This window comes from Balaenoptera physalus (assembly GCF_965194825.1).
Source record: "Balaenoptera physalus genome assembly, chromosome: 21".
NCBI classification, from domain to species: domain Eukaryota; kingdom Metazoa; phylum Chordata; class Mammalia; order Artiodactyla; family Balaenopteridae; genus Balaenoptera; species Balaenoptera physalus.
The window spans coordinates 31,243,028-31,255,679 of NC_138902.1; the positions used below are offsets into that span (position 1 = coordinate 31,243,028).

Genomic DNA, 12,652 nt, shown 5'->3' on the forward strand with positions numbered 1-12,652 from the left:
CCTCTCTTTGCCGAGCACGGACTCTAGGCACACGGGCTGCAGTAGTTGTGGCTTGTGGGCTCTAGAGCGCAGGTTCAGTAGTTGCAGCGCATGGGCTTAGTTGCTCTGCGGCATGTGGGATCTTCCCGGACCAGGGATCGAACCCGTGTCCCATGCATTGGCAGGTGGATTCTTAACCACTGCGCCACCAGGGAAGCCCTGATTTTATTGATTTGAGTCCTCTCCCTTGAATCTTTTCTTGATGAGTCTGGCTAAAGGTTTATCCATTTTTTTTAATCTTCTCAAAGAACCAGCTTCTGGTTTTATTGACCTTTCCTATTGTTTTCTGTGTTTCTGTTTCATTTATTTCTGCTCTGATCTTTATGATTTCTTTCCCTCTACTATCTTTGGGTTTTGTTTGTTCTTCTTTCTATAGTTCCTTTAGGTGTAAGGTTAGATGGTTTATTTGAGATTTTTCTTGTTTCTTGAGGTAGGCTTGTATTGCTATTAACTTCCCTCTTAGAACTGCTTTTGCTGCATCCCGTAGCTTTTGGATGGTTGTGCTTTTGTTGTCATTTGTCTCTAGGTATTTTTTGATTTCCTCTTTGATTTCTTCAGTGATCTCTTGGTTATTTAGTAATGTTTAGCCTCCACGTGTTTGTGTTTTTTACATTTTTTTCCCTGTAATTGATTTCTAATCTTATAGCGTTGTGGTTGGAAAAGATGCTTGCTATGATTTTAGTTTTCTTAAATTTCCTGAGGCTTGATTTATGACCCAAGATGTGATCTATCCTGGAGAATGTTCCTTGTGCACTTGAGAAGAAAGTGTAATCTGCTGTTTTCGGATGGAATGTCCTATAAATATCAATTAAATCTATCTGGTGTATTGTGTCATTTAAAGCTTTTGTTTCCTTATTAATTTTCTGTCTGGATGATCTGTCCATTGGTATAAGTGAGGTGTTAAAGTCCCCCACTATTATTGCATTACTGTCAATTTCCTCTTTTATAGTTGTTAGCATTTGCCTTATTTATTGAGGTGCCCCTGTGTTGGGTGCATATATATTTATAATTTTTATATATTCTTGGATTGATCCCTTGATGATTATGTAGTGTCCTTCCTTGTCTCTTGTAACATTCTTTATTTTAAAGTCTATTTTATCTGATATGAGTATTGCTACTCCAGCTTTCTTTTGATTTCCACTTGTATGGAATATCTTTTTCCATCCCCTTACTTTCAGTCTGTATGTGTCCCTAGGTCTGAAGTGGGTCTCTTGTAGCCAGCATATATACTGGTCTTGTTTTTGTATCCATTCAGCGAGCCTGTGTCTTTTGGTTGGAGCATTTAATCCATTCACATTTAAGGTAATTAATTATTGATATGTATGTTCCTGTGACCATTTTCTGAATTGTTTTGTGTTTGTTTTTGTAGGTCCTTTTCTCCTCTTGTGTTTCCCGCTTAGAGAAGTTCCTTTAGCATTTGTTGTAGAGCTGGTTTGGTGGTGCTGAGTCCTCTTAGCTTTTGCTTGTTTGTAAAGCTTTTGATTTCTCCATCAAATCTGAATGAGATCCTTGCCGGGTAGAGTATTGTTGGTTGTAGGTTCTTCCCTTTCACCTCTTTAAATATATCGTGCCACTCCCTTCTGGCTTGTAGAGTTTCTGCTGAGAAATCAGCTGTTAACCTTATGGGAGTTCCCTTGTATGTTATTTGTCATTTTTCCCTTGTTGCTTTTAATAATTTTGCTTTGTCTTTAACTTTTGTCAGTTTGCTTACTGTGTGTCTCGGCATGTTTCTCCTTGGGTTTATCCTGCCTGGGACTCTCTGCGCTTCCCGGACTTGGGTGGCTATTTCCTTTCCCATGTTAGGGAAATTTTCAACTATAATCTCTTCACCTATTTTCTCAGGTCCTTTCTCTCTCTCTTCTCCTTCTGGGAGCCCTCTAGTGAGAATGTTGTTGCGTTTAATGTTGTCCCAGAGGTCTCTTAGGCTGTCTTCATTTCTTTTCATTCTTTTTTCTCTATTCTGTTCTGCAGCAGTGATTTCCACCATTCTGTCTTCCAGGTCACTTATCCGTTCTTCTGCCTCAGTTATTCTGCTATTGATTCCTTTTAGTGTATTTTTCATTTCAGTTATTGTATTGTTCATCTCTGTTTGTTCTTTAATTCTTCTAGGTGTTTGTTCTTTAATTCTTCTAGGTCTTTGTTAAACATTTCTTGCATCTTCTCGATCTTTGTTTCCATTCTTTTTCTGAGGTCCTGGATCATCTTCACTATCATCATTCTGAATCCTTTTTCTGGAAAGTTGCCTGTCGCAACTTCATTCAGTTGATTTTCTGGGATTTTCTCTTGTTCCTTCATCTGGTGCATAGTCCTCTGCCTTTTCACTTTGTCTATCTTTCTGTGAAGTAGTTTTCGTTCCACAGGCTGCAGGATTGTAGTTCTTCTTGCTCCTGCTGTCTGCCCTCTGGTGGGTGAGGCTATCTAAGAGGATTGCGCAAGTTTCCTGATGGGAGGGACTGGTGGTGGGTAGAGCTGGGTGTTGCTCTGGTGGGCAGAGCTCAATAAAACTTTAATCTGCTTGTCTGCTGATGGGTGGGGCTGGGTTCCCTCCCTGTTGGTTGTTTGGCCTGAGGCGACCCAGCCCTGGGGCCTATGGGCTCTTTGGTGGGGCTAATGGCAGACTCTGGGAGGGCTCACACCAAGGAGTACTTCCCAGAACTTCTGCTGCCAGTGTCCTTGTCCCCACGGTGAGCCACAGCCACCCCTGCCTCTGCAGGAGACCCTCCAACACTAGCAGGTAGGTCTGGCTCAGTCTCTAGTGGGGTCACTGCTCCTTCTCCCTGGGTCCTGATGTGCACACTACATTGTGTGTGCCCTCCACGAGTGGAGTCTCTGTTTCCCCCAGTCCTGTTGAAGTCCTGCAATCAAATCCCGCTAGCCTTCACAGTCTGATTCTCTGGGAATTCCTCCTCCTGTTGCCGGACCTACGGGTTGGGTTGGGAAGCCTGACATGGGGCTCAGAACCTTCACTCCAGTGGGTGGACTTCTGTGGTATAATTGTTCTGCAGTTTGTGAGTCACCCACCCAGTGGTTATGGGATTTGATTTGATTTGATTTGATTGTGATTGGGGCCCTCCTACCATCTCATTGCAGCTTCTCGTTTGTCTTTGGATGTGGGGTATCTTTTTTGTTGAGTTCCAGTGTCTTCCTGTTGATGATTGTTCAGCAGTCAGTTGTGATTCCAGTGCTCTCGCAAGAGGGAGTGAGGGCACATCCTTCTACTCCGCCATCTTGAACCCCATGTATATCTTTCTAAATGGGTTCCTATTCAGGTTTTGTCATTAGTGTGGTATGGTTTTCAACAAATTATCAACCACTGATTTCCTAATTTTTCCTGTCAGGAAGCCACTGTTAATCATTTTTTTTAAAGTTTCTGTAATCTTTGATAGTGTTCAGTTTAAGCGTTGGGAGGTAGATTTAGTTTTTGTGAATTTGCTCAAAGGATTTAACTTTTTTGCACCAGTCACATTTTTAAATGGAGTTTAAAATGCCTCTTTGCCTTTGCACTGTGCTTTTAACAGCATAAAATACTAAGGAAGTAAAAGAGCTTACATAAAGGTACGCTCTAATAAAAATAAATAATGGTTACTCTAAAAAAATATTGTTAAAACAAATGTACCATTCTGTTAATCTGATATAATGTATTCATTTTTAGCACAGACTTAAGCCAAAACACTGAGCCAGCTTAATATTTTTAGAAACTTCTGACAAATGTTTAGTAATAATTGTGACTTACTGAAAATTGTTATAATAATGAAAATATAAGAATTTAGCATGTTGATAAAAGCTTCATTTGATAATCACAGTATGCAAAATATTTTTCTTTGTTAAAAACTCCTTTTATATAATGTATTTATTTGGCTTTTGCTTAGTCAGGAATAAAAGTTTGACTTTTATAATACAAGTTTTAATGCCAATATTAAGATCATAAATCTTGTGTAGTAAAATATTTTCAGGTTAAGTTGAAGGTTTCAGAATATTCTGTGTTTGCTTTTGCCATTTTCTGGCCGTTGTTTGCATTGCTGAGGACATTTTATTTTTTGAAGTATACCCTCCAACCAACAAAAACCATCTCAACTAAGTATTGTGTCAGTGCACTCCACCAGAGGTTTCTAACTTTTAAACTGCCTTAGGAGAACATAAAACGAATGTGACAAAGGCATTTTCCATAAATTATACTGGCAGCATACAATCAGTGCCATGTACATTTCTCATTAAAATATTTTCATGGTTTTATGTTAGCATTTTATTCCCAAAGAAACCAACGAGCATAAAACTCTAAGCTGCCTCTGAATTTTTTTCTACCCAACTGTAGTCTGGATGTCATTGGCATTATTTCATACATCCCTTTTCATGAATTAATGTAGTTTCCATTTATAGGAGCTAAAGCGTATACCATCATATTTCTGTGCTACTTTGTTTAGCCATTTTCCCTTTTTTTGCTCACTTCTGTAGCTTTTCTGCAATTAGATAAAAAGGGACCACAAAAACATCACTTTGATCAGCCTTCAGTAGCACCCAGGAAAAACTACTCTTTCACAAGAGAGGAGGTGAGACAGATTGATCGGGAAAATCAGAGGCTTTTGAAGGAACTGTCGAGACAGGCTGAAAAACCAGGAAGCAAAAGTACGATTCCAAGAAGATCGACTGGTCCTCCCCCTAAGTTATATCATAGTGCTCTCAACAGACAGAGGGAACAACAAAGGATTGAAAGAGAAAATTTGGTAAGTAACTGAGATTTTTTTAGTCATCAGAGAAAATGCATTTGTACTGATTTGTTAGCCCAACTTTCAGGAAACCCAATACAGCGAAATTTTCTAACTTAATTATATAAAAGTAGGAATAGATATGTATGGCCTGAAATACATGATGAGCTATGAGCCTGGAAGGTACAATGTGTGCTTTTTTATCCAGGAAACTATATTTTAAGGGAATATTAAATGAAAATACTGAAAGCTCCGTTATTTATTTGACTATATCTGTGAAATCACTATAGTAGTATAGGAAATGGTGTCCAAGGGCGAGATACATCTCTCTTCTGGAGAGCTAAATCTATTTCACTTCATTTTATCCTCGAAAGCTAAAATAATTTATATATCATTTATTTTAAATAATAAATACATTCTCAGAGAGGTCAAATTTGTTGCCCATCACTTTTTGTATATTTATTATACAAGCAGCCACCTACCAAATCCCTATTTAGAGCCACATTGGCTCTAATAGTTCCTCAGTGTGAGATGATATACTTTTTAACCTGTTTGCTAAACTGTTCATAGTCAAAACACACGTGCATGGGTACAGACGTGCTCACACAGCATTTTTGTGTCAGGTGTACTGCACAAGCAGGGTCCATTACTTTATAATTTTCATGATTTATAATCCTTCATTTGCTCCAACTCCAATGATAGAGGCCAGTTCAGGTGGCTAACAGGCATGATGACTAAAGCAGTTCTGTTCCAGTACTCTCAAATTAGTTCCTTAGTATTCCAGAGCTGTTAGACTTGAGGCAAAGTAGTGCTGTGCAGAAGAGGTAGAAAAGGAGAGCCCTCTATCCAGTAGAGGGCGTGCTTGCTACATATAGACTCAATTATATTAGAACTTCATTATTTCAAAAGGGAACAAATTTTTTAATTCATGAATTTTGAAATATTCTTGTTAAATTATGTCTCTCTATATTCATTTGGACATAATATGAATTCTTTTTTTATGAAAGAGTGCAAGAATAACCTTAGCAGAAGGAGAAGGGGTCAGTGAGGATACTTAGTTTATAGTTTCACCTTACTCTAAAAGTAATGAGGCTATTTCATGCTCTTAAATGTATGTATGTCAGTTTCCTGAGCTGTGAAAAGGGGGTGGGGAGAGGAGTAATTGAATAAAGTAAACCATAATCTTTCCACTCAGGAGTTACTGTGTTAAAATATTTTTAAAGTAAAAATAATGCGTGTGTGGGGTTGGCCAAAAAGTTTGTTCGGGCTTTGGTAACATCGTACAGAAAAACCCGAACAAACTTTTTGGCCAACCCAATGTACATTTATAAAATTCAAACCAGTCTTAGAAACATTAAATGAGCAATAAAATCCTTCCTCCCTCTTCTGTTCTTTGTCTGCTGGTTTAGGGAGGTAATTTTAGATAGATGTGAAAACTATTAGAGAGAGAGTGATATGTTGTCACAAAGATGAAGGTTTATAGCAAATCTCATACCAAGTATGAGTGTCATCTGTGGATTAGTCAGTACCTTTGTTCCAAGGTCTTGAAATAATTTACAGTTCACTCACTCTGGTCTTCCTCCTCTGCTTATCGTCTATTATCTCCTTCCACAGAAGAAAGCAAGCTAATGATAACTGAATACGACTCCAGCTATAGACAAATATGTAGAACAGTCCTGATTGTCCCAGACTGTAGGACACTTGTTACTCATTAATGTCCTTCGGGGTCTTTGCTTTTTCACTTTAGAAACAATAAAGCAACTCTCCTCTGCCGACAGCTGCAGAAATCATTAACTCACTGTTTGTCCATTCATTCGTTTTAACCTTTCTACCTCAGAAGACAGGATTCAGGCTGGGTTAATTTTCTTTCGAAAAAGAGTGATACTTCCTACATAGAACAGAGATATTTGAACAAACTGTTTGGATTCATTATTAGAATCTGATTTGAGTAGCAGTTCTAAGATTTTGTAAACCATAAATGGGAATATAAGTAACCATTCTTACATTTTTCAATCCATTAAACAGATATTTGTTTAATGTCTGCTATGAGCTATGTAAGAAACTGGAATGGATATAAGAAAAAATATAAAATACTGCCCTGTCATTTAATATATAACTTAGCTATGAAGATAATAATAGAGTGTGTCAAACAACTAGAAAATAATCAAAGCAGTGTTAAGGATAGCAATTAATATTTAATAAGTCCTTACTATATGCCAGGCACTGTTCTGAGCATTTTATATGCATTATCTCACTTAGTACCCTAAACTGACTCTTTGAGTTTTATTTCATTGTTAATATCACTATTAAGTCGTTTGACCAAGGTCACACAATCAATGGCAGAGCAAAGGTTTAAATCCAGGTCTTTCTGGCTAGAAAACTTACATTTTTTTATCACTCAATTACAAGTGTTACAGTATTTTGAGCTATCATTTTTAAGTCTTACTCAGGAGTTGTAAGTTGATGACTAGATTGAAATGTATATACTTTTGACTTTAGGGTTTCTACTGTAATCCTTCATCTTTTTATCAGTATATTGTTTCTACAAGTAAGAGCTGTTTGTATCTGAAATCATCCCTTTAGCTTTTGCTGAGCTTGTTGTGTTCATGTCGCACACAGATACCTGGCACGGTTCCGTGTGATCTGGATAGCTGAACCAAATCATTGCTCTCTTATTTCCCCAGGTTTCTGCATGTAAACTTGATAAGTGACATATCAGCATTACAGAATGGGTTTACTTTTTGCCTTATTGTTAACTTATTTCAAAATTGATCACATTACTTTATATGTTTTATATCTGATAAATAAGCATTGCAATTCTCTTAAAGTTTGTAAAAGAAAAATATACATACAACCAAATGAATAAATTTAGGGAATTAGCAGTTTATCTAAAAACACTGAGACTTCTACCAGCAAAAAAACAAAATTAGTAGGTAACTGAAAATACCAAGTTTTCTGTGCTGTCCATTCCACCGTGCACAGCTCAATGGGTAGTTAATAGGATAATCAGATAAAACAGCGAATGGTTCTCTACCCAGTAAAACACATTGATGATGTGATACCCAGCAAGTTTCTCACTCAGTTATAAACTGCAGGTGGAGGAGATATATTAGTTGGTAGGTCTTGGCACCTAAATTGTACAGGTTCTCGGTCTTCAAAGAGAGAAGGGCAGCATGTTATGATGGAAAGACCGTAGACTTTATAGTCAGGTGGAACCACAGATAAATCCTGACTCTGAACTCAGCAAAGAGAACCGTTACTCTAATTGTGTAAGACTTCACTGAGGAGTTGACTCTTTTCTAGCTTTTGAAGGCTCAGAACTGAAGAAGGGCATTTCATGCAGGAAGGTGAGCGGGCAGGCTGAGTCCTCTGGGTGGGTCCAGCTGCTTCTTCCTGTGTCCCGCGCCTCTGCCGTTCGTCTGCAGGCTCCTTTCATCCTACAGCCCTTGCTCTCCTTTCCTCGACAGCTCTTCCCTGAACATTTTGGCTCCTCTGGAATCGCACAGGAACACTGATAATGGAGCCTCAGAATAGCAGGGCAGGAGGGGGCTGATAACAGTTGAGAACAAGTTCTGGAGACGGTTGGTGGTGGTGAACTGTAGGCTTAAAAATGGTTAGAATGGTAAATCTTATGTGGATTATACCACAATACAAAGAAAAAACTAAGTTGAGGGAGAAGGAAAAAAGATTGTCCAGAGAAAACTTGTCCTATGACTGAACTCCTGAGGCTAACTTTATAATGTGAATCTTAGTGCAGGACAGGATTCTCTTCTCAAATAAAGATCAGCTTGCTACAGAGAAAGTTTAAGTCAATAAAGAAAATAATGAAACACAACCATGGATCAGTTCCCCAATCCATTTGGTCTCCTGAAACATTCCTTTCTCACCGAAGCCTGTGAAAATCAAACAAAAGAAACTCTTTCACCTTCTGATTTGTGAAGGAAGGATTATGAATAAAATTAGGGACATTACACATTAGCCTCTGTTACAGAATCGTTATTAATGCACATACCACGCTACTGGATACTATCTTGCCTTGGCTAGTTGGTTTATACAATCTTTAAAAAGCTTTATGTTCTATATAGTTGATTTCAAACTTCTTAAGAGCAAAAACTTTTTTTTTCCAAACAATTTTATGCAGAATCTTCAATATATAAAACAGACAATACAGAAAGCATAGTTGGGCTGGTAGAAGTTAGGAGTGGGAGACCTGAGAGGGCGGCCCACTTGGCCTTTCCTCAACGTCCTAGGAGCCCTGAGGCACCACTGGAAAGTAAACAGGTTGGCAGTCACTGCTCTGTGCGCATATATAGATAGAACTTATAGTAGCTTAGCGATGTTCACAGTCATTTCTACGGTTGAACACTGGGCTCTTAGCATTATTGCTCCCGTTATGTCATTTCTATGAGAAAATCAGGTTTCATGTATTTCAACTTACAGCACCTTTTCTAAGATTGTAACCCGACAAAGAAGAGAGAGAGATGTGCCTACAGTCGGTTGTTAAAATCATAGCGGTTTTGGTTAGCCATAGGATAGGTGAAAACCCTTAGATTTTCCTGAAAGTACATTATTTGAAATATTTTTTCACAGTGACTTTAAGTCTTTTCTACTTTATTTTGTGAATTTCAGGTTCTAGAAAGTATTCGCCTTTTTAAAAAACTATTGCTATTTATCTAACGTTGGCTTTTAAATTGGTTGTCTTTCAATGAAGGCTTTATTGAAAAGGCTTGAAGCTGTGAAACCAACAGTTGGTATGAAACGCTCAGAACAGCTGATGGATTATCACCGCAACATGGGTCATCTCAGCTCATCCCCGACCTCCAGGCGAGCGAGGTCCACTCTTGGCCAGTACAGCCCGTTACGTAAGCATACTCGAAATTATTTTGTACTTGTTCGTGTCTTTTGTCCTTTTAAAAACATATAACTTCGGTTCTTATGATAGAGTTTTAAAATGCTGACTTCTGGAATGCAATCTGTTGTTTTTCACTGGCATGCTTTGTTTTATTTGTGTTACTTCGTTAATTTCAGGTTTCATTTACAGTGTTTAATGGCAACATAGGAAGGAAACCAGGAGATAAAACAATTGAAAATATCAGTTATCTCTTAGATCATGGAGGAGAGACTTTTACTTTCAATATGTTTATTTAAGGAAGAAATGAACAGATATGCTCTTTAAAAGTTGCTGAAACAAACATTCTCTTTAGCCAGTTAAGAATTTTTAGTAGTATCTTCCAGCCCTAATATGTGCTTTTTCTTCCTCATTGGTAACTAAAAGAAGAATTAGCAATCTGTAGTCATCAGGTTAATCCCTCTTAATGCTTAATATACGATCCGTTACATGCCTGGCCGGTAGTGTGTCCCGGAGAACGCAGGTGGGAGTGACCACTGAGTGCTAGGGTGTGTGACGCATGGAAAGGCCAGACCTTTTTCCCTATAGAAGTCTATGCTGTTGGTTCATGTATGTGTTCAAAACTATAAAGTCTGTAGAAGCTAATCCTAAGAGAAAGTTGGAACCGCTTGTAATCTTAGACACTCAAATGACTAGTAATTCCATTCACTCATCCCTCAAGCATCATTTCCTTGGCACAGTTCATGACTAAGAAAGGGTCTTATTCCAGTTACTCACACTTAGTGTTATGCCTTGAAAGCAGTAAATTATTTGTTGAATAAATGTATAAATGGTTATACATAGAGATTTTTTCCCACTTGAATCCTTTGAGAAGCTTTTAAAAACATTTATTCCCACCCCAAATCTATTGAATCAAAATGCCCTAATATAGAGTCTGGGCATGTTTGTTATTCTATTTTTAAGTTCCACGGGGAATTCAGAAGTACATTCCTGGTTGAGAATCAAATTAGACTATTAAAAACACCTGTGAGATAGGGAAGAAAATTTTATTCTGGGCTTCAAGATAGGAGAGGAAGTTTATTAGATGATGATTTATATATTTAGTTTAAATAATTCAAATCCTTTCTTATTCTTTATATATTTTCAGGAGGAGCTTCCAGGACATCCAGTGCTACCAGTGGTCTCAGTTGTAAGAGTGAGCGATCAGCTTTTGACACATCCAGTAGCCTGTTGCTAAGACCTAAGCCCCCTAATGTCCGTACAGCTTGGTTATAAAAACTCTTTTTACTTTAAACATTGATCATCAAATTCTTACTGAAGTGCTCTTGTATATTACTATCATTCTCTGTATAAACATCTAAATACTGCTTTAAGCAATTTAAGGTGTACAACAGTGACTTGTAATTTATTGTAATTCGATGCAAAATTGTTTTGAAAAAGACAATTTAATATAAAATCAGTGTTTCCTGTGAGGAGGAGTTTATATGAGACTTGTATGTATTTTACAGAGAAATGGTAGTATGCCGGTGTATTTTCTCAACATAGAAATTGATTCAGCTGTCAGACTGACAAAACAGTTGTGATAGCATCGCTGAACGTTGGACCCAAGATGTTAGCTATACAGTTCTTGTTTGATGTGTTGTTGTTTTCGTTTCTTGTAAGCTTTATACCATGAGCATAGCTCCTGACTGACTTTGTTTTCTCTTTGCTTCAGAACTTGGGCAGTGTGACTTATAACTTAATTGTAAGACAGTTACTATGAAACAAATCTTGAAATTTGTTTTCATTGGTGGAGCTGATTTAGATTTGATGAGCAGATTGAGTGAAGCTTGAACTGGGGCCATCCTTGTGATTCACCAGAGGTACCTACTACTTCTGTATAAGGGAACTGAGTTAGATCTCAAACACTTTATCAACCATTCTGAACCATTTCAAACTGTGAGTATTAGAAAGCTCAACTTAGAAGCTCCTCTTTCATGTTTTTATATATTTAGGGAAAGTAGTTAATGATTCTGAGAAATTAGGTTTCTTTAGAGCTACTGCATTGTAAATAGTTTGTCCAAGGACCAGATCATCATAAGCAAAAACAAGTATCTGTTGAATCAGCAAAATAGCACCACCAGTTTGAAGGGCCAAGAAGCAGATCCTGAGTTGTGTCAGGACAGTGTTTTAAGGGATGCTGTTAATGAGTTGTGTTATACTTAGAGTTTATTGTTTTAAGTGAGAAGAAAAGAAAGAAATGCATTGTCTCACAGCTTTAGAAATTCCAGCTAGTGTTTTTAAGGGCTGAAAAAGAAAACTAAAAATATGAATGATAAAGGGGAAAAAAATCACGTTTGTTGAGGCTACTTTAAATGTCAGCTAACTTTCTTGCTTTGTTTTGGTTTGGGCATTTGTGTTGAACCCTGGAAGTATCATTTTTATCTGTCCCACTTTTAAAGTCCTAATAATCTTAAATGGAATTAGTAATGGCGAGTAGGGTGTAATATAGTTGACTTTTAAAATTAGAATATTTTTCTGTCAATCTATAGGCTCTTATACAACAAAGTATATCTAGGTCATGTTGCTTCTGCTGTCCTAATTGTCACTGTTTTCATTACTGGCCTTTTCTGTATACCTTAAAATGTATTGGAAAGTTTCTATATTAAATGCCAAATCTTTCTTTTTCTTAGTGTGAATTTTTGATCTGTAACCACAGTAAGATTTGTTCTTTGTTTTTCTGGGTTAACTCAAGCTCTGTAGCATGCACGCCGAACTTACTTTTCTTAATACCTTTGGCAGTAAGCCAAACTGCATTTTACTGAACGTCAGTTCAGAATTTCTTGGTCTTAGTTTGTATTGATAGATTTTGTTTACGATAGGGCATGTGAAACGTGGGAAGAATAGGGTTAAAAAATTTATGTGAACACAAGCTGACTGTGAGATTTTTCTGCTGCTTTCTTTGAGCTTACAGTGTTCATTCGCTGCTATCTGATATTCTGTTCTGGTGAACAGATTTTTTTTTTTTTTTAATTTTTTTATTTATTTATGGCTGTGTTGGGTCTTCGTTTCTGTGCGAGGG

At 37.4% G+C, this 12,652-nt stretch overlaps 1 protein-coding gene across 3 annotated transcripts in view; it reads left to right on the plus strand.

Moving 5' to 3' along the window:
* The window catches only part of CFAP97 (cilia and flagella associated protein 97), a 36,480-nt gene extending 24,228 nt beyond the window's left edge, over nucleotides 1-12,252 (plus strand). For 2 of the 3 annotated variants that reach the window (XM_082444816.1, XM_082444815.1), the window contains exons 3-5: nucleotides 4,492-4,760; nucleotides 9,454-9,604; nucleotides 10,739-12,252. In XM_082444816.1, the coding sequence (XP_082300942.1) occupies nucleotides 4,492-4,760; nucleotides 9,454-9,604; nucleotides 10,739-10,866 (548 nt within the window). In that variant the 3' untranslated portion in view covers nucleotides 10,867-12,252. The remainder of the gene's footprint in view (nucleotides 1-4,491; nucleotides 4,761-9,453; nucleotides 9,605-10,738) is intronic. The other variant, XM_082444817.1, reaches the window with a different exon arrangement.
* Nucleotides 12,253-12,652: the final 400 nt, after the last annotated feature.